Source organism: Periplaneta americana, chromosome 4, assembly GCF_040183065.1.
Source record: "Periplaneta americana isolate PAMFEO1 chromosome 4, P.americana_PAMFEO1_priV1, whole genome shotgun sequence".
Taxonomy (NCBI): Eukaryota; Metazoa; Arthropoda; class Insecta; order Blattodea; family Blattidae; genus Periplaneta; species Periplaneta americana.
The window spans coordinates 187,600,128-187,620,004 of NC_091120.1; the positions used below are offsets into that span (position 1 = coordinate 187,600,128).

The window sequence follows — 19,877 nt, forward strand, 5'->3', positions numbered from 1 at the left end:
CTTCTACAAAACACGCAGAAGTCTTAATGTCTGAGCTATTGAAACGACACGAAAGCTTTCCTTTCTGTGCTGAGTGTCGATCTAGTCATGAAGGTCCAATGTCGATTTATTTAGACGATTTATGCATATTATATTTATCTATTATTTACATCATATTACCATATTTTTTGCAGTTTATGAAGTGAATTTCGGAACAATGCTAGTAACAAACCAAATAGCCTGAATTTAAGTAACTCAATATTCGTTATCTTGTGTATCAGTGCTCTGGTCTCCGATCATGCGCAGTGTCTTACATCTGAGACTTAGGAATATTCAATTGTCTCATTCTTTTCTAGGGAAACTGTACATATTAGCCAGAACCTCAGTCAGAGGATAAATAATTATATATTATATAAAATGTGATTTATATAAATGATATGACCAGCGGTTACAGCTTCTCTTGCATTCATTGTTTATGTAAGATATAAGCATGATTAGAATTTAATCATTGGTTTATTTGTGAAGAGTGAACTAATGAATTTGAATTCGTTGTCATTCCTTTCATTTTGGATAACTCAGATGGTAAGAATCAATCCTTAATTTATTACGCTCATGTAGGTGTGTGTTATGTAGCTGGAGTGCACAGGTGACAAGTTAATTATTCTCATAATTCTTATTATTATTATTACTATAATTATAATTAGAACGTTTCTTTTTAAAATTCTTTCCTGTATGTTTTGTTTGTTTTTGAAAGCACAAACCAATTACTACAAAGATTGGTTAAACAAATGTTTTTTTTCGTACACTCTGTTTATCCAACATAGAATTTTAATTCACAATAACTAAACAGCCATTTTCATTAATAATTATTTTATTTCAGAATCAAAGTGTAATATAATTATGTGTGTTAGTAGTTGAACTTTTCTTTTGTGTGGTTCTAGTCAGGTGAGCATTAAGCATGTATGTTCATACCTGATTTTTAAGACACTGTCCTTGGTAATATCAGAAGATATAAAACATGGAGAAGATTGTGGTTATTGTTTTAGCGACAGTTAGGGCTGATGATTTTTTAATTCGTAGTTATTTCTATTTGGTGTAACTATAAACCTTCTGTATTTTATATATCTCTGTTGGTGTCGAAGATGACTTATCCTAATCAAAATGTCACACAAAACACCGAAAATTATCTAAACATAAAAAGAAGGAAAATGTAAAATCCGGAAAATTGTAATTTTGTTAATTCGATTGTTTCATAGACTTGAATTTGATTAATTCATGCTTATTAGTTGTTCTTGGACACACATGTTTGTTGAATTTTAAGTTTTTAAAGTATTTAAACTGAAAATGTTTTGACCTTGAAATTAAGAAAATTGTCTCAAATATAATAATTGAAATTTTTATATACAGGGCATATCAAACGTCCGGTAACACTTTCAATATTTTATTACACAAAAACTACTAATGATAGCACTTTCAAACACACGTCAGTTTAAAGTCAAACTCTCAAAGTTCTGTTTACACCTCACAGAGATTCAATGTATGAACCACGAGTGACTCGGCAGATGTCCAAACGATAATCAAACTCTCTTCGCATATCCTCTGTGACCTTGGCGGCAGCTTCTCGAATTCTGGTTTTTAGTTCCTCTAAATCACGTGGCAAAGGCGGTACAAACACACGGTCCTTTAGGTACCCCCATAGAAAAAAGTCACATGCAGTCATATCGGGTGACCTTGGTGGTCATGTCATGAAACATCTGTCCCATACTCCAGCACGTCCTATCCAACGATCAGACATCTCCGTATTCAGGTAAGCACGAACTGCATTGTGGAAATGTGGTGGAGCACATTAACACGCACAACTGTCGTGTTTGGGGTACACAGAAACCTCACAGAATCATTGAACATGAGCGTGATTCACCAAAGGTGAATGTTTTCTGCGCATTGTCACAACGAAAACTGTACGGACCTTTCTTCTTCATTGAGGCTACTGTGACTGGACATTCATATCTGGAGCAATGGTTGGTGCCTTAACTTAGACAAGATCTCGATGACAATCCCATCTTTCAGCAAGATGGGGCTCCGCCACATTTCCACAATGCAGTTCGTGCTTACCTGAATACAGAGATGTCTGATTGTGGGATAGGACGTGCTGGAATATGAAACAGATGTTTCATGACATGGCCACCAAGGTCACCCGATATGACTGCATGTGACTTTTTTCTATGGGGGTAACTAAAGGACCGTGTGTTTGTACCGCCTTTGCCACGTGATTTAGAGGAACTAAAAACCAGAATTCGAGAAGCTGCCGCCATGGTCACAGAGGATATGTTGAAAAGGGTATGGGAAGAGTTTGATTATCGTTTGGACATCTGCCGAGTCACTCGTGGTTCACACATTGAATCTCTGTAAGGTGTAAAACGAACTTTGAGAGTTTGACTTTAACTGACGTGTGTTTGAAAGTGCTATCATTAGTAGTTTTTGTGTAATAAAATATTGAAAGTGTTTCCGGACTTTTGATATGCCCTGTATTATACTGCAAGTGATTTATAGTTAGAGAATATAGTAGAACTATATATCTCTCCTGCAGTTCATGGTTTTTTCCATGATTAGTTATGATTCCACATTTATATAACATTGCCGTCTTTATTTACTCCATACCAGATTTAATCACTTAAAGCTGCATTCTTCTCAGATAGGCATTAAGACAGGTGGAAAATACAATTGACCCTTTTTCAATGATACTATATTATAGTTATGAATCACATTGTTACAAAGATGTAAATATTTATTTAATTGCATAAAACTCTTGCCTGTATATATAAACATATAAATAGATGATATGTTATTTAAAAATACTTAAGTTGTAATATTTGAAAATGGCTGTTCCTCAATTTATTATTTTCTTTAGCACTTCTTATCGTTGTTTGCTCCTTATTTATTCTTTTGATAAAATCTAGTTATTTGTGTATTTTTGGTAGTTGATGGAAGACATGCGATGCTATAAATTCACTGTACTCTTTTCACTGGAACCTGTAGCAAGTCTTATATTTATGAAATCTCTATATATATTGATTGCATTTTACTTATTGTGTTTACTTTTCCCTCCCTCCCAGTATCATGAAACTTGAGTTTTGTTATTTGGCTAAAAATGACATCTGCTTTTGTATGTAATTTGGTTGATATTTTTATAAGCTTGCTATCTTATTTTTAAATAAGAGTATGATATCTTGCTTCATACCCCTAAGTAGATTATATGGATGAGAATCTTGTAAAGAAAAAGTAAAAGAATCTCTTTCATAACTGAATATGTCCCTTTGATTGAACTCTATTACTGATTGTTTGACTAAATTTCAGTCTAACTATGTAGTTGGGCCTTTCCTGTGTTACTTTTCTTGATATATTCAGATATATGAGTTCTCCTGTATAAGATTCTTGGATCTGTTCATCTTCACACATCCTCCCCTCCCCCCTTTTATTATTACTTTTTTCTAAACAATTGCACCTTCTGACTGCACTTTACCTTCTCTATATGCATTTGGACTCTCAATTGCTGGGTGCACAGGGAAACTTTTTATACAAAAGAATGGTAAGTTTCTTGTGCAACTTATGGGTTTCTTTTTCATTATGATTTCTTTTTTTGATTATTAAATAATAGAATTTCACCAGATACACCTAATATATTCACCTAGTTGTGTGCTTTATCATTCCTCTCCATTGGCTGATAAAAGAGTTTGTGGTTTACTCTTATGGAGATATGGATACCCTCTTGGAGAGAGAATTGTTAAATCCCTATTTTACGTTATGGAAAAGATTACTAATAGCATGACCGTGTGGTTTATTTTATTTTGAACACTAATACCAGGCAATGAACTCAGAAGCAAAATTAGAGTTACATTCGAGATAAAAGGAAACAATAGAATTAACGTAATTGTTATCGATGTTTCCACAAAAGCTTTTTGTACACTGACCAGGAAATCGATGACAAGTCTGTTTTGAGTTTTGTTACGTTTTATGTTGTGCGTTTTTATTTTTTTGAATAAAGTATGCTTTCATATAAATTTTTGTTGCTTTTTAAACACCCATTTCAGTATAATAAAAATAAAATTTTGTTGAATCACATGTACAGTAGCATGCAAATTAATCCGAACAACGTAATTACTTATGCAAAAACACTCAAACGGGATCAAAAAAGGATCTAAGACATACCTCAGTAATCTATGTGGCCTCCCTTGTTCCTAATAACAGCTCTGAGACGATTTGGCATGGATTCCACTAATTTCCCACAAATATTCTTCATTTCTTCATCGTGAAACCATACATCAATGAGGGCAGAAATCATCTTCTCCTTTGTAGAACAATCCATTTTTTGCATTCTTCTTTTGCAAATTGACCACAAGTTCTCAATGGGGTTGATGTCGGGTGAGTTGCCTGGCCAGGGGAGTACCTGAATATTCTTCTTGTTGAAGGATTCTGTAATTTTTCGAGACGTATGGCATGGTGCCAGGTCTTGTTAGAACACACCTCTGCCATCCGGAAATGATTTTTGCAGCTGGGGTACGATTCTGGTTTCCAATAAGTGAATATATTTGTCAGAATTCATCATTCCCTTGATAGGTATTAATGCTCCAGGCCCTTCATGTGTAAAACAACCCCAAAACATTACTTTAGGGGGGTATTTGGGTGCTTGTTGGAGATGAGCTGCTGTTACTTTTTCGGATCCTTTCCGTACGTAAGAAACACGGTGGCCGTGGACCTCGAAATGAGACTCATCTGAAAAAATTACATTCTTCCAGTCATTCACTGTCCAGTGTTGATGTAATTTTGCCTACATTAAGCGTTTTTTGCACATAACAGGGGTTAGCAGTTGCTTCTTAATAGGCTTACGAGCCCTTCATCCAGCTTCCAAAAGCCTACGCCGCACTGTTGTGACGTGAATATTCGCTCCAGTGGTAGCCATTAACTCGCGGGTTAAGTCGACAGCAGTTAGTCTAGGATTTAATTTACTTTTCCTGACAATTAAACGATCATCTGCAGGTGAAGTCTTCCTTTTCCGGCCACAGTTTCCTTTTTTCTGGGGTGTGATGGATCCAGTCTCCCTGTATTGTTTTATGATCGAATTAACAGTAGCCAAACCAATGTGACATTCTGCAGCAATTTGCCTCTGTGTCATAGAAGAATGCTCTGCTAATGTTATAATTTTAGACCGTTTTCGTGGAGTTGTATCCATTTGTGAAGACGACAGAATGTACACAGGATTGCAGTATTAAGTCTTCAACACAACTGAAATGCTTATAATTACAAAACGACAGGCAAAATGTCACATATTATAAAAAAAAAATAATAACGACAGACCTTCAATAATGGAATTACACGTACTACAGATGTCAATTAAAGCGGTATGAGCAGCTGTGAGGCCAACAATGACAGAAAATATAAAAATATGTCGTGTTCGGATTAATTTGCACGCTACTGTATATTGTGATGGAATATAAATTTAAATGACTTCACACACTAGTACAGTATGCCATTCTAAACGTGATTATTAAATATCCTAAATATATAAAACATATTATCTTTGCCCTCTGAAACTCTTTGTTCTTATCTTCTGGATATGACCCCCTATTTCAAAATTGTGACACTCAGACTTACATATTCATTTGTTCGTTTTTTATGTACAGATTAATTTCTTCCTCCTGCATATAGGTGTTGGTCTGTATATTAGATGTTAGCTAGGCCATAGTGTTCTGTTTTGTGCGTGTGATAGCCCTAATTAATTTTGAGATGCTGAATAAATATTTGGCTAACCTTTTCTTCAGTTCCTACCTGTTAGATGCATGCTTGCATCCTTTTATTTGCTACTTTTGTTGGGACGCAGATAATTTTAGATATCAGTTTTTACCGAATTATGTTTTCTTTTGTTTGAATGATGATGAATTTTTAAATAACATCTAATTAGGGAAATTGTTAGTTAAGGTAGGAATTGAATTTGTTTCAGTATATTAATTTAACTAGCATTCCTTGGTGTACCGTCAATATAAGTTGAGTTCAATATTTTTAACATAAATAAGGTACGCATCTCATTAATTGTGCGTTTCTTCTCTAATTCCAGTACAGAAGTGTATTTAAGAATAAGTAAGCGAAGTTTTTCGAAAATTTCAGGAATTTATAATACCGGTAATTTTTAGTTTTAGAAAGGAGTAAAATTCAAGGCCTTTCTTACAAAAAGTATGAGATAATAATTTACAAGTTTAAAATAAAGGTTCTTGTAAAGTATGGTGTTCAATGTTTCAGAAAATAATATAATATAATGGAATTTCGATTATTGTCGGAATTTCGATTATCGTCATTTTTACTGTCATTCACTTGTTAATGCCACTAAATTTCATTATCGTCTAAATTCTACTGACATTTTTTTCTTCTGGGTCGTATAAATGCACTTCACCAGAATTATTAACATTCATAGATTATCGAGCTTTCAGTCATGTGCCCGAGTATTTCATTTTATAGACTCACAGTCCTTGTGACGTATATAGGCACTGAAGAGCATGTCAGCTGTTTATTTCAATGTCAAGAACAAAATGGTATCCCATTTAAACACGCTATTCAGTGCTCATTGAATTTTAACAGCATATAGGCCTATGAAGGTTTTTTTTGTTAAAGTCGTACAAGAAATGCAATGATTTAATAATTTGTTATTCATCTAATCAATATAGTAGTGTAGGGTGACCAGATTCCCAAAATAAAAAACGGGACACTTATTAAACTTGACATGAATCAACATTTTATCTCAACATTAATTATTACTTGTCTTTGTATACTGTCAGTGAGCAATAAGATCCATTTTGAATCTTGCAAACAAAACAACAACACATACCACACAGTGCAACACTAGCATCTTTCGATATCACCAACTTATACACTAATATACCAATACAGGACACATTACAGATACTAAAACAAATGCTCATAGATAACACACCACAAGAATACATCGAAGAAATCGTAGAAATCACAGACATCACAACAAAGCAAAACTATTTCACACACACACACAACAAATACTACACCCAAACAGAAGGATTGCCAATGGGATCACCCATATCCAGCATACTAGCAGAGATATTTTTACACAACATAGAACAAGCATACATACTCAACAATGAACACAACAAATATGCAGACAACATAATATACTGGCGTCCACACCTGTGGAGTAACAGTTAGAGCGTCTAGCCGCAAAACCAGGTGGCCCGGGTTCGATTCCCGGTTGGGGCAAGTTACCTGGTTGAGGTTTTTTCCGGGGTTTTCCCTCAACCCAATATGGGCAAATGCTGGGTAACTTTCGGTGTTGGCCTCCGGATTCATTTCACCGGCATTATCACCTTCATCTCATTCAGACGCTTAATAACCTGAGATGTTGATAAAGCGTCGTAAAATAACCTAATAAAATAAATAATATACTGGCACAGATACCTAGACGACATACTCATACTATACAAAGGAAACAAAAGACAAATACACAAACTACACCAATACATAAAAAATTACACCCAAAACTTCAATGCATACTAGAACTTGAAAACAACAACTCCATAAATTTCCTAGACATCACCATAACAAAAATCGACAACAAACACATCTACAAAATATACAGAAAACCAACCACCACCACCACACACATACACAACACATCTAACCACCCCATACAACACAAACATGCTGCATTCAGGACAATGGTACTCAGATTACTCAACATACCCATGAGCCAACAACACTACAAGGAAGAAGTGAACACAATCAAATACATAGCACAAGAAAACGGATATAATCCAAACATAATAGACAACATCATAAGAAAGACAAAACAAAAACTCAACAAACACAAAAACACAACACAAACACAAGAACACAAGAAATATATTACACTAACATATGAAAACAAAAGCACACATAAGATCGCATCTTCATTCAGAAAGCAAAAATGTTGTTGTTGTTTTCTAATGCCAGGCGTTTGACAATAGTCATTTGACCGCTTGCATTCCAATATTTTTCAAAGATATTATCATGACCAGCCACTGAAGCACAGATTTTGAGAGAAAGCAAAAATACAACATAGCATACAGAACAGAAAACACACTACAAAGACCTCTCAGCACACAAAAAACACGAACAAATAAATACGACCACACAGGCTTATACAAACTCACATGTAATAGTTCCGACAAGTTCTACGTAGGACAGACAGGCAGATCATTCCAAGCACGCTACAAAGAACACATTAAACCAATAACCAGAAGACACAATACATCTACATACGCCGATTTACATAACCAATGCTAACCATACATACAGTAACATATATGCGAACATGGAAATCCTACACATACAACCCAAGAACCAAAAACTCAACACACTAGAACAATACGAAATATACAAACATACTAAAACACACCCCGATCAAATTCTCAACACACAGATCAATTTCAGTACACACACTATTTGACTCCACTCTTCAACACCTTTCAACAATCAAACACACCCACATAACAGGCAGAGAAGTTCGAGATGACGCCGTGATCTAGTAGGCTCTGAGGATGGTGCATGAAGCACTGAAACAGCTGTAAGCCGGACAAATCTTACATAATTAACACTAGTAAGTCCACTAGTTAATCAATTAATAATAATAAGATCCAGTTTTATTTTATTTTAAAGTAATAAATACTACACTGTTTACAGTAACTAGGCTATAGGTCTAGTAATTATACGAATACATAACAGAGTAGCATGGCTACTTGGCTTAAGTCATTCTTAAACATTTTTTATATTGCAGCTAGTCTGGATTAATTAGGTTAACTTACCTTCAGGTTAATTGGATTTTACATTATATCCATGTCACTGTATTCTGAACTTGTTCCATAACAAAATGTTTTGCCTAATATTACCTTTTAACTATTTTAACATTTTCCATGAAGATGAACTATACAATCAGCATCATATTTCTTTGATGAGTGAATTTGCTCTAGGTGTTGGCCTTTCCTGGCCTTTCCTTCTGGTAACTATAGAAGTGCATCCAAGGCACAATTTTAAAATTACATTTTGTGGTTAACATGGTCTTTATTGAATTCACTACAGTGACATCTGATGGAAACAATATAGAATTAATCAATGTTTTACGTGATTATTAAATAAAATAAAGGAAAAAGAAATATTTCAACAGTAATTGAGGAAAATGCGACGCTATTTTAAAAAACGGGACATTTGACATCCCGAGCATACTTTTGTCAGGACAGGGGACAAGAGGCTGAAAGAAGGGACAATCCCATTAAAAGCGGGATGTCTGGTCACCCTATAGTACCGGTAGTGTTAAAGAATAATATTTCTTGTATAACATTTGTTGAAAGTTATAAAACGTAAAAGAAAGAAAACCTCGTCAGAAAAAATAATGTAATATCAAATTATTGAAATGTGTGACTTAGATGGAAAAAGTAATTTTGAAGCATCCATTTATAACAATAAACTATTACATTCAATAGCAGAAAAAACTTGTATCCTTGATTAGTCAAATCGTTCTGCAAATAAATATAGGTCTAATGGAATATGCTCCTGAAATTATTTTCCTTTCTCCTGAAAAATGAATTATAGTTTTCTTGCTTACTGTACCTACATTCTTATTCCGGGGATATCTTCAGTTACGTTGCTCAGTTATATTTTCACTATGACATAGGTTTAAATCGCACATTTTTATCAAAACAAATTCATTTGAATTGGTAATTCACAAATTGTACGGTGTAAGTATTCAAATTCAAATTTATTCATAATAAATGATATGATTATTGTTCTTCAGTAACCATGTTAGTTTTGCGGAATAGATAAACGACTATAGTCGAAGGTCCACTTAGTTTTGTATTATGGAAATAGGTTAGTTTTTGTTGCATAATGAAAGTGACGTCATATCAACAATTAAAAATAAACATTTTCTGGACTGTAGGTACGATTATATTGTATTTATTTACTCCCTGTACAATCTATTACAGATTATAGGTTCATCATTAGATTCAAACACAAAATACAAACACACACACAAAATAAGATTTCTAGTATGAATTTAATTTTAACACGTAAGTTTTCCAAAAAATAGTAAAGCTACCAAAAGACACAATAAATAACAAGATACATAATACATTTTCAGTTTACAAGACATTAAAATAAATAGACTGACATAGATTAGGTAAAAACAAGATTAGGCCTACACAGTGAGATCATATATGATGAAGAAATAATCAACTTAGTTTAATGTAATTAGTAAAACATGGCTAGGTGATGTTTTGCATTTATTTATTGAATGTTTTAACTGATATCCTATATAATGCAAAAGTGTTTAACCTTTTTTTGAATTTGACGTAAATTCATTGTTCCTTACTTAAAGTACTGAATTGAAAGTTCATTCTAACTCTAAATACATGGCAATTTTCAATAACTTAGCAATCATTTTCACTACTGCTCCTGGACCTTATGTTTAAATTAGCGTGTGTAAATAACATAACAAAAGTCATGAGACAAAATCATATGTTCATGAGAACTAAATAACAAGAAAAACCTAGTTAATTGATTGAACGATCACAAATGGTATATCAATTGGAATCTAGTCTACAGGTAGAATATTATTAAAATAATATATTTTCAACATCTAAAAAGAATGGAATGCTCGAGAATATCTAGACAGATTCTTTACTGCATACCACGAGGGAAAAGATCTGTTGGAAGACCTCACAGACGATTGTTAGAGACCGTAACAGGCCACTAGGCCTATTATTTGAAAGCATAATTATGATTATGATGACGGTGAAAAAGAAGAAGATTCTGAAACAAACCAATAAGAATGTTTTACTTGTAAATAATAAGTACCGGTGAAGAGTACAAGATCTTCTGGAACATTGTTTTTCTGATTTTATTGGTCATAGTTATATTCAGTTGTAAATCATTACCGGTACTTTATACTTGTGTAAATAAATTCCAATTCTTTAAAATAAAAAAAAAAAAAACATTGTCTTCCGTAATAGCTTAAGTTGCAAGGGATACATATTCATAACTATGACGAGAAGTGCACATTAATCACGTATTGTATTGCAACAATAATCATTCGCTATTACTTGAACAATGTTTACTTCATATTAATCCACTACAAACCTGTAATGTCACTAATAGTACATTTTCAACTAATTTAACTCGGTTATTGAATTTTGATTAATAATGTTTTAATTATACTTTTAGAAAATTTGTTGCTGGTACTGAATTAGTATATTACAAATGTTTATCATTACTGAAGTTGAAAACAAAATGGTATACCAAGGAAAGCTGGTTAATTTAGGTCATGTACTGTTAAGCTTGGCTTTTGTTCAGCATAGGCCCATAATGTGGTATTGTAGTTATAAGTTTTCAAATGCAGAGTTAAATGAAGTTGCTATAATATTACCATAACTTGTTAATTTGGATTTATACATCAGCAGTGTAAGAAAATGTTTGTAAAGTTTTCTGTTATTCAGCCCAGCATAAAAATGATAGGGGCTACTATGTTTATGTATTTGAACATATAATGTGTCTTTGTTTCAGAATATCGTGTCTTTGTTTGTTTTGTTTTTTTTTTTTTTCTAATATAAGAATTTAAACTTTGAAACAAACTTTGTGTTTTTTTTCCTTACTACTAGTAAGACATGAAACGAAGTGAATAAAAATTAGAAAGTCAATTTTCGAGTAATTGAATTTGAATTTAACAAATTTCTTTTTATCTCAATAATAAAAGATTGCGTGAAAAGTAATTGAGAGACTTTAGACTTTTATTTTTTCCAAGCATGATATTATGCTTATCCTTTTTTTGAGAGCAATTAAAGAATGTATAAATCCAAGTTTAGATATACTGGGTGTTCAGTTCAAAGTGTGTCATGGTTCGCTGTATGCCGTCACGTGGCTAGTCGATGAGCCATATAATTCAATCTTCCTACACTTCCGCAGAGGTGTATTACTTATCTGCCAGAGAAGTTGCCTAGCAAGTACGGTGTTCATTCAGAAGAGTACTTACCGATATGTACGGTAACGCCGGTAGTGGCAGGAATGTGAACTGTTTCGAAACATGTACTGAGATGAGTTTTTTCTTACTGGGGAGAGGTTTAAGACGATTGTTTACGTATTTGTTGACATTAACTTCGATGGTCAACATGGATACGGAGCATTTGATTTGTATTGTGGAATGTTGCCGTACGCAACTGATGATAACAAATACCCTGCATACGACTTGTCCGAGCAAAACACAGTTCGAAAGAGGCTGTGGTAGCACACAGACCGTACAGACCGCCATCTGTTGCTACGAAGTTCAAGTTATACCGTACACATTCTCAAGTTCAGATTGAACGCCTTGATTAATAGGCAACTTCTCTGACACAAAAGCTGAAACTCGCTTCAAATTGCTGACTCATCAACAGTGACGTCATGACACACTTTGAAATGAACACCCAGTATATGTCTATTACATAGTACATTCACTATGGACTATTTCATTATCTAGTGAAGTTATTTGTTACGTTTTGTGTCATATTAAGACAGCAATTCAAACGATTTTAAAGTTATTATTCTATGACATGAAACAGGTCTTGTTCTATTTCATATGTATTTTATCAACACTTAATTTTTAAAAGTATTTCAGATGCCTGGAGATAAGATTCTTTTTTGTCAAGTAGACTTATTTATTTCATCTATTAAGTGAAATTCTGTAAATAAATATATTATTAGCAGGAAATAGGTTACATACTCGTTATTATATACCAGTACTCTTTTGTTGAGAAAATCCAATTCTTCTGTCTTTATAGCAATAGCTAATTTTATGTTTTTGGTATTATGTATTTACGATATAGCAAAGAGGAAATTGTTGCTGTCTATAAAAATAGAAGCTATTAAAATGACGAACTGTTGCCATCTCTTCCCAACAATAGCACTTAGGTAATAATGAAATCGAAGTTACCAGTATACCTAATTTACGTTCTCAAACAAAAATTAATACAAACGTAATTTTTTTAATGATATGGAGTATGGAGATTAGCAGAATTTCATGTAGAAATTAATACTCATCATGTAGGTTATATGATTGTTACCAAATTGTGGGACTCTTTATTGAAAGTTTTAAAGATAAAAGTGAAATGTTCAGCTGATTGAAACTTTAATATACAGTATGCAGATGTAGAACACAGTACCAAGAGTTTTGTTTTAGTATGAGAAGAGCGAAACAGAAAATAAATTTACTGTTTTAATGTGTAAGAAGTTTATGGCAGAAAACAAGTTTATTTTCAGTAAAACTTAATAAAGCAGGAAGGGTCCAAGACAGAAATTTATAACATTGCCTTTAAAAAATTAATGCTCAAAGATGAATGAATATTCACCTGGTATCAACTTAAAATATTTTCTGCCATTTGTCAAGAATTAGAAAAAAAAAAACATATTATTATTGCTTTATTGTAAAATTACACAGTTTAAATTTATACTTACTGTATTAAAAACAGCTGATAAAAAGACAGCATTATTTTTCATAAGAATATTTCAATTTTCCACTAGTAAAAGTTTAGATGTGTCGTGGAATGAGGTTTATAACATATAATTAATTGTATGGTTATATTATAAAGTATAAAGTGCTGTAAATTAAGCATTTTACTGTACTTCCTTATATCAGGTGTTTGTATGTGACTCTATTGTACAGTTTTGGTATCTTATTTGTTGAACAAAGTTTCTTAAAGTAAATGTTGTTATATAAGATTTTTACGTGCAGTTTTGTTACTTGCTGACATAAACTCGCTCTTTGCGTAGGTCTCTCCATTATTCTTTATGTAAAGATAGTAATTTTTGAGAAATGGTCGTTTTATATTGAAAGTTATATTCATAACCTAAAAAATGTTAAATATTCTCCAATATGTTATCAGCACTTATCCCAAGAAGAAAATGATTAATACAAAATATTTCACAGTTTATCACGAGACATTGCCACAGATATAACAATTCTTAATTATTTATCATATCAGATATCTGTGTATTGACTCTGTATTCCAATAGGTAAGGGTTTTGCTCTTTACATAATTAGGGACATCCTCAATTTCATGTTTTCGTGAAGTTCATACATTCGGCAACAGTTTTAGGTTTCCTCTGGATAGGTCCTGGATTTAAATAATACGAAATTTAGTACAGTTTAGTACCAGTACTCCCAAGTAACCATGCATATAGCAAGCGTGACCTTTTGCCTTTTTAATATTTTAATGCATTGGAATTTTATATGTGAATATGATAACTTTGTTGTTACTGAATAAATTTCCTGAGTTATGTTGCAAACCCGGAAGTTATTGCATACTCATAACATGGCTGTTATTGTGAGCTACATAATAAGACTCCTACTTATGGAAAGTGGATATTGTTCTTAAAGCAACAGTTTAAAATGTTACTTCGAAACTTTCTTTTGTGCTGCATAATAATATTTGAATTCATGAAAACTTAATGCTGTGCAAAATATTTTTAATAATAATGTTGCACCAATACAAACATGAAATGAAATTCCATGGATGTATTGCTAGATACCGCTATGAAATAACTGATATCAAAGCTAATAATATCATTGGCGAAAAATTGAAAACATGTGAAGTGAATGCAAAAATAAAGAAATGCTAATGGATATATCATGTAATAAAGCTGGTTAATTGCAAACATACCATGTAGCAGTACATTTTAGCACCAAAGCTGATTGGCACCACAGGCATAGCTCAGGTGGTAGGCATATTTGTGAGCTGATCTGGAGCAGAGCTTGTTTTTCATATAATACCATTGTTCTCATTACCTGCCTCTTATCTTGTCGTCAACTTGTTCTCCTTGTCTTTCTCTTCATATATTCTCATTGGTCTCTTTGTATTTCCCTTGATCTCGTTGCCTTCCCATTGTTCTCCTTGTCTTCCCGTTCTCCTTGTCTTCCCATTCTCCTTGTCTTCCCCTTGTTCTCCTTGTCTTCCCCTTATTCTGCTTATCTTCCCCTTGTTCTCCTTGTCTTCCCCTTATTCTGCTTATCTTCCCCTTGTTCTCCTTTTTCCTCATTCTCCTTTCTTCTTCTTATCTCTCTTTGTTCTCCTTATCTTTCTCTTGTTTCCCAAAGGTCTTTTTCCCTCCGGTCTCCCAACTAACACTCTATATTGCATTTCTGGATTCGCCCATACGTGCTACATGCCCTGTCCATCTCAAACGCCTGGATTTAATGTTCCTAATTATGTTAGGTGAAGAATACAATGCGTGCAGTTCTGCATTGTGTAACTTTCTCCATTCTCCCTATACTTCATCCCTCTTAGCTCCAAATATTTCCCTAAGCAGCTTATTCTCGAGCACATTTAACCTCTGTTCCTCTCGCAAATGGAGAGTCCAAGTTTTACAACCATACAGAACAACCAGCAATATGACCGTTTTATAAATTCAAACTTGCAGCTTTTTTGGCAGCAGACTAGATGACAAAAGCTTCTCAACCTATTAATAATAGGCATTTCCTATATTTATTCTGCATTTAATTTGCTCTCGAGTGTCATTTATATTTGTTACTGTTGCTCCAAGATATTTGGATTTTTGCACCTCTTCAAAGGATAAATTTCCAATTTTTATATTTCCATTTCGTACTATGTTCTGGTCACGAGACATAATCATATACCTTGTCTTTTTGGGATTTACTTCCAAACTTATTTCAGTACTTACGTAAAGTAAAATTCCCGTCTTTTCCCCTAATTGTTAGTGGATTTTCTCCTAACATATTCACGTCATACGCATAAACAAGATGCTGATGTAACCGGTTCAATTCCAAACCCTCTCTGTTATCCTGGATTTTCCTAATGACATATTCTAGAGCGAAGTTAAAAAGTAAAGGTGATAGTGCATTTCCTAGCTTTAGCCCTATACAGACTCTGCCATACATTTTACTGAGACACATTTTAATTAATCGAACTAATTTCTTGGGAATACCAAATTCAATAAGAATATTATATAAAACTTCTCTCTTAACCGAGTCATATGTTTTTTTCAAATCTATGAATAACTGATGTACTGTACCCCCTATGATGTATGCTCACAATAAATAGCCATGTTGACAAACAAAATTCTGTCTTTATGTAATTTATATATTAATTAAGAACTCGTTATATGAAAATTAAATAGGCAAAGGGTTGTTATTATTATTGATTTAAGAGTTTTTAATTATTTTGTGGTATGAGTATGTAGCAGTGAATAATATTGTTTTTAAAATAAGAACGATGGTTAAAAATCGAATTTCCAGTACTTAGAAAACTAACGCCTGAAAACATTTGCTTTATTATGTTTTACAAATATCGTCACTTCAGATATTGTTGAAATAGTCAAATTAAGTGTTATATAAAGCACTTTCTGTGCAACATTATTATAATGTTTACATTTATGTGATTTTTTGGTCCATATATGGTCAGATAATACAAAATGGCGTCACTGTTTTTATATAGCTTTGTATTAGTGTATAATTATCATCATCAGTGTTATTATTGCCATCATCATTATAATGATATATGTGAAAGCAGTATACATTGCCTTGTCTTCATATGAAGCACATTATGAGTATACAATTAGTGTTATTAACGATATGGAATAACTTTTCTGCTGTCTGGACCAGAACTAGAGATATTAGGTTTGTTCTACTATACAGTGTTTGGTTTGCATTTTTATTTCAATGCATTACAGTTGCACATAAAGCAGTGGCGTAGTCAGTATTTTTAAGGTTAAGAGTGGATATTTGATACAAAAGTATTGGAGAATTACAACAATAAGTTTTGTTAGTGTTCTGTTTAAGAAGAAGGAATTAACCTTCGTTGATAATGCGATATATTTAGATCTGTTTTAATGCTCTTTTCGTTTTCCAGATTTTAGGTTATGTATTTTTTCGGTTATCACTTGTTTCTCTACTTAACTCTTTCTAATTCTCTTTGTATCTTTTTAATAATTTTATTTGAATTTTCTCACTACCTACGCTACTGCTTCTAAGTATTGCTTCTTGAATAACTTCATGCTCTTGCAATAAATAGCAAATGTAGTATTACGCTTTTGATTGGTAATGTATGCGATGCATACTTAGAGCCATGCTGTATATTTTTTTGTCATAAATTAGTTTCTGAATTTTATAAGGAAAGAAAAAAAAAAAAAGAAATTGTGCTGCTTATGAAGAATGCATTGTATACATAATTTATTGCTATGTTGATTTTGTTCAACATTTTATCTGGATGCACTGTTTTTTTTATCTCCATTCGTATGTGTATCAACCAATCAACTGTGGATGTGGTCATTCTCTCTCTCTCATTTACTCACTCGCTCAATTGGACGTGGTGGTAACGTGGTAAGTTGCATCAGTAGAACAGCTGTCTATGCATTTTGTAATAACTGCGTTGTCTGTTGTGATTTAGGTGTATCGTCCCCCTAATCCCCCAAGGACCCGCCCCCTTTTCCTCATGTAGTGTATTGCTTGAGCCCACGTAGAAGAAATTCAGATGATGTAGACTTTCTTTCACTCTTTATTACAGAGTTGCTTCTGGCCTTAGTAAATCTGAAGTAAAAGATGCGAAAAACAATTATAAGGTTTATGAATTGTAATTCGTCTATTACATTGTTCTTGTTAATTATATAAAGATTGAAATGGTCAGATCTCATAGCACACAAAAAATACTGAAGCGAGAACGTTTCTTTGTAAACATATGACCATCTTACTGTTGAGAATAGGCTACATAAAAAAATGAAAATGAAATAATTTTTTAGGTTATGCTGACATTTTCTATTTATCTAGTGCTGACGGAATTTGATTCTTATAAAAGCAGAAGCTGTTTTGGAGGAAAATTAATAGCTTTTATGAGAAATTCTTCATCAGTTATGGTACTTATTTAGTTAGTTAGCTAATTAGTTATTTTAGTCTATTTGTTAATTAGTTTATTAGGTCAGTCAGTTGGGTACCAGTAGCTAGTTAATTTAAACAAAAGTGGCCAAATTATTAGATAAAATGTATTTTTTAACATTTTATTGAGAACCTTAAGTGTTTATATTACTAAACTTGATTTTATTGTCAGGTTTTCATGCACTGTCCTTTATATTAAATTAGTGCCTTAATTCAATTAAGCATAATAGCATACAGAGATTTCCATTGTTATTCTTAATTCATTGTCCCGCACCGTGGTGTCGCGGTGTAAGGCATCCTGCCTAGGACTCTCGTTACGGAATGCGCGCTGGTTCGAGTCCTCGATGGGGGAAGAAATTTTCTCATGAAATTTCGGCTAGTGTATGGGACTGGTGCCCACCCAGCATCGTGATGCACTGGGGGAGCTACGATAGGTAGCGAAATCCGGTTGCGAATGCTAGCTATAACAGCTGGGGGGATCATCGTGCTAACCACACGATACCTCAATTCTGGTTGGATGATCGTCCACCTCTGCTTCGACATGTGGGCGTGAGGCCAGCAGCCGGCTGGTCAGTCTAGGCCCTTCACAGGCTGTAGCGCCACGGATAAAAAAAAATCTTAATTCATCATTATTCCACCAGACCAGTGGTGATATTTGGCCGATTCGCACCGGTTCAGACGAACCAATTGTTAAATTATTTCTGGATAATATTTGCAATTATCATAGACATATACTGTATATGTTTAACATAGATACACATGAGAGAACTTATTGTTAAACTTCTTGTGCTTAGATTAATCAGTTTTTTCTCATAGCTTCAGAATTCTGTTTATCTTGAAAATAATTTGGATGTTATACGAAAACAATAATGATATAATGATGTTAATATGTCAATGAAAGTTATTTATGAAGTCATAAAAGTAATATTTGGTTAAGCCCACACCTGTGGAGTAACGATTAGCGTGTCTGGCCGCGAAACCAGGTGGCCCGGGTTCGATTCCCGGTCTGAGGTTTTTTCCGGGGTTTTCCCCCAACCCAATATGAGCAAATGCTGGGTAACTTTCGGTGCTGGACCTCGGATTCATTTCACCAGCATTATCACCTTCATCTCATTCAGACACCAAATAACCTAAGGTGTTGATAAAGCGTCGTAAAATAACCTACTAAAAAAAATATTACTTTAATGACTAAAGAATGCAAATGGATGCTAAAAAGCTTACTCAGTTCACTATAATCGCATATTCTTATTTCCTTCTTAGAAATTGTAAGCAATAGGGCCTACATCATTAAAACATATTTTACTTAAAAGTTGTGTGGTGGCAAGTTATGTAAATTGTTTCTGTGCTAATTCAGAGTAATGTTATTAAATTGCAATACTTTCTCTAATAATTTAGCCACTTTTATATAATGTAAATGTAAATTTGTAAATAAAGAAAAAAGTTTATTTTTTATTCAAAGAACAGTTGCAGACATAAATTATATATTCACTGTGTTATGTATAATGTAGCCAATGGATTTAAACTGTACTTCTTTTTTTTTTTATTTGGTGAATGTAAGATGTTGAACTGTTTAGAAAGTATTTGTTGATTTAGTTGCATGTTCTTGTAAGTTAACAACCTATAGAAAAAGGGTGGGGAATGTACAAATCTGGCTAAAATATTGCTCCCTGTAAAGCTGACTTGAATAATTTCCAGATTTGTATAATACATGTTACTATTCGTTAACAGAAAACCACAAATTTAAGTCTTACAGAAAGTGTGCACTCAATGTTGGGTCTCTGACTTCTTGTCAATCCACTTGAGTTATGTGGATATAAAAGGAAACAATTGAGTGTGGGGGGGGGGGGTCTGGGAGAGTTCCTGGCTAGCTTAGTCAGTAGAGCATTAGCGTGCTCGGCCAAATGTCCCGGGTTGTTTTTTTTAGCATCTAGAAGTC

At 33.4% G+C, this 19,877-nt stretch overlaps 1 protein-coding gene across 3 annotated transcripts in view; it reads left to right on the plus strand.

Moving 5' to 3' along the window:
* Positions 1–19,877, plus strand: part of LOC138698530 (serine/threonine-protein phosphatase 2B catalytic subunit 3-like) — an 805,310-nt gene that overhangs the window by 744,918 nt on the left and 40,515 nt on the right. Inside the window, exon 11 of one of the 3 annotated variants that reach the window (XM_069824525.1) lies at positions 3,542–3,565. The exons of the other annotated variants lie outside the window; for them this stretch is intronic. Within the exon in view, the coding sequence (XP_069680626.1) occupies positions 3,542–3,565 (24 nt within the window). The remainder of the gene's footprint in view (positions 1–3,541; positions 3,566–19,877) is intronic. 3 annotated transcript variants of the gene reach the window in all.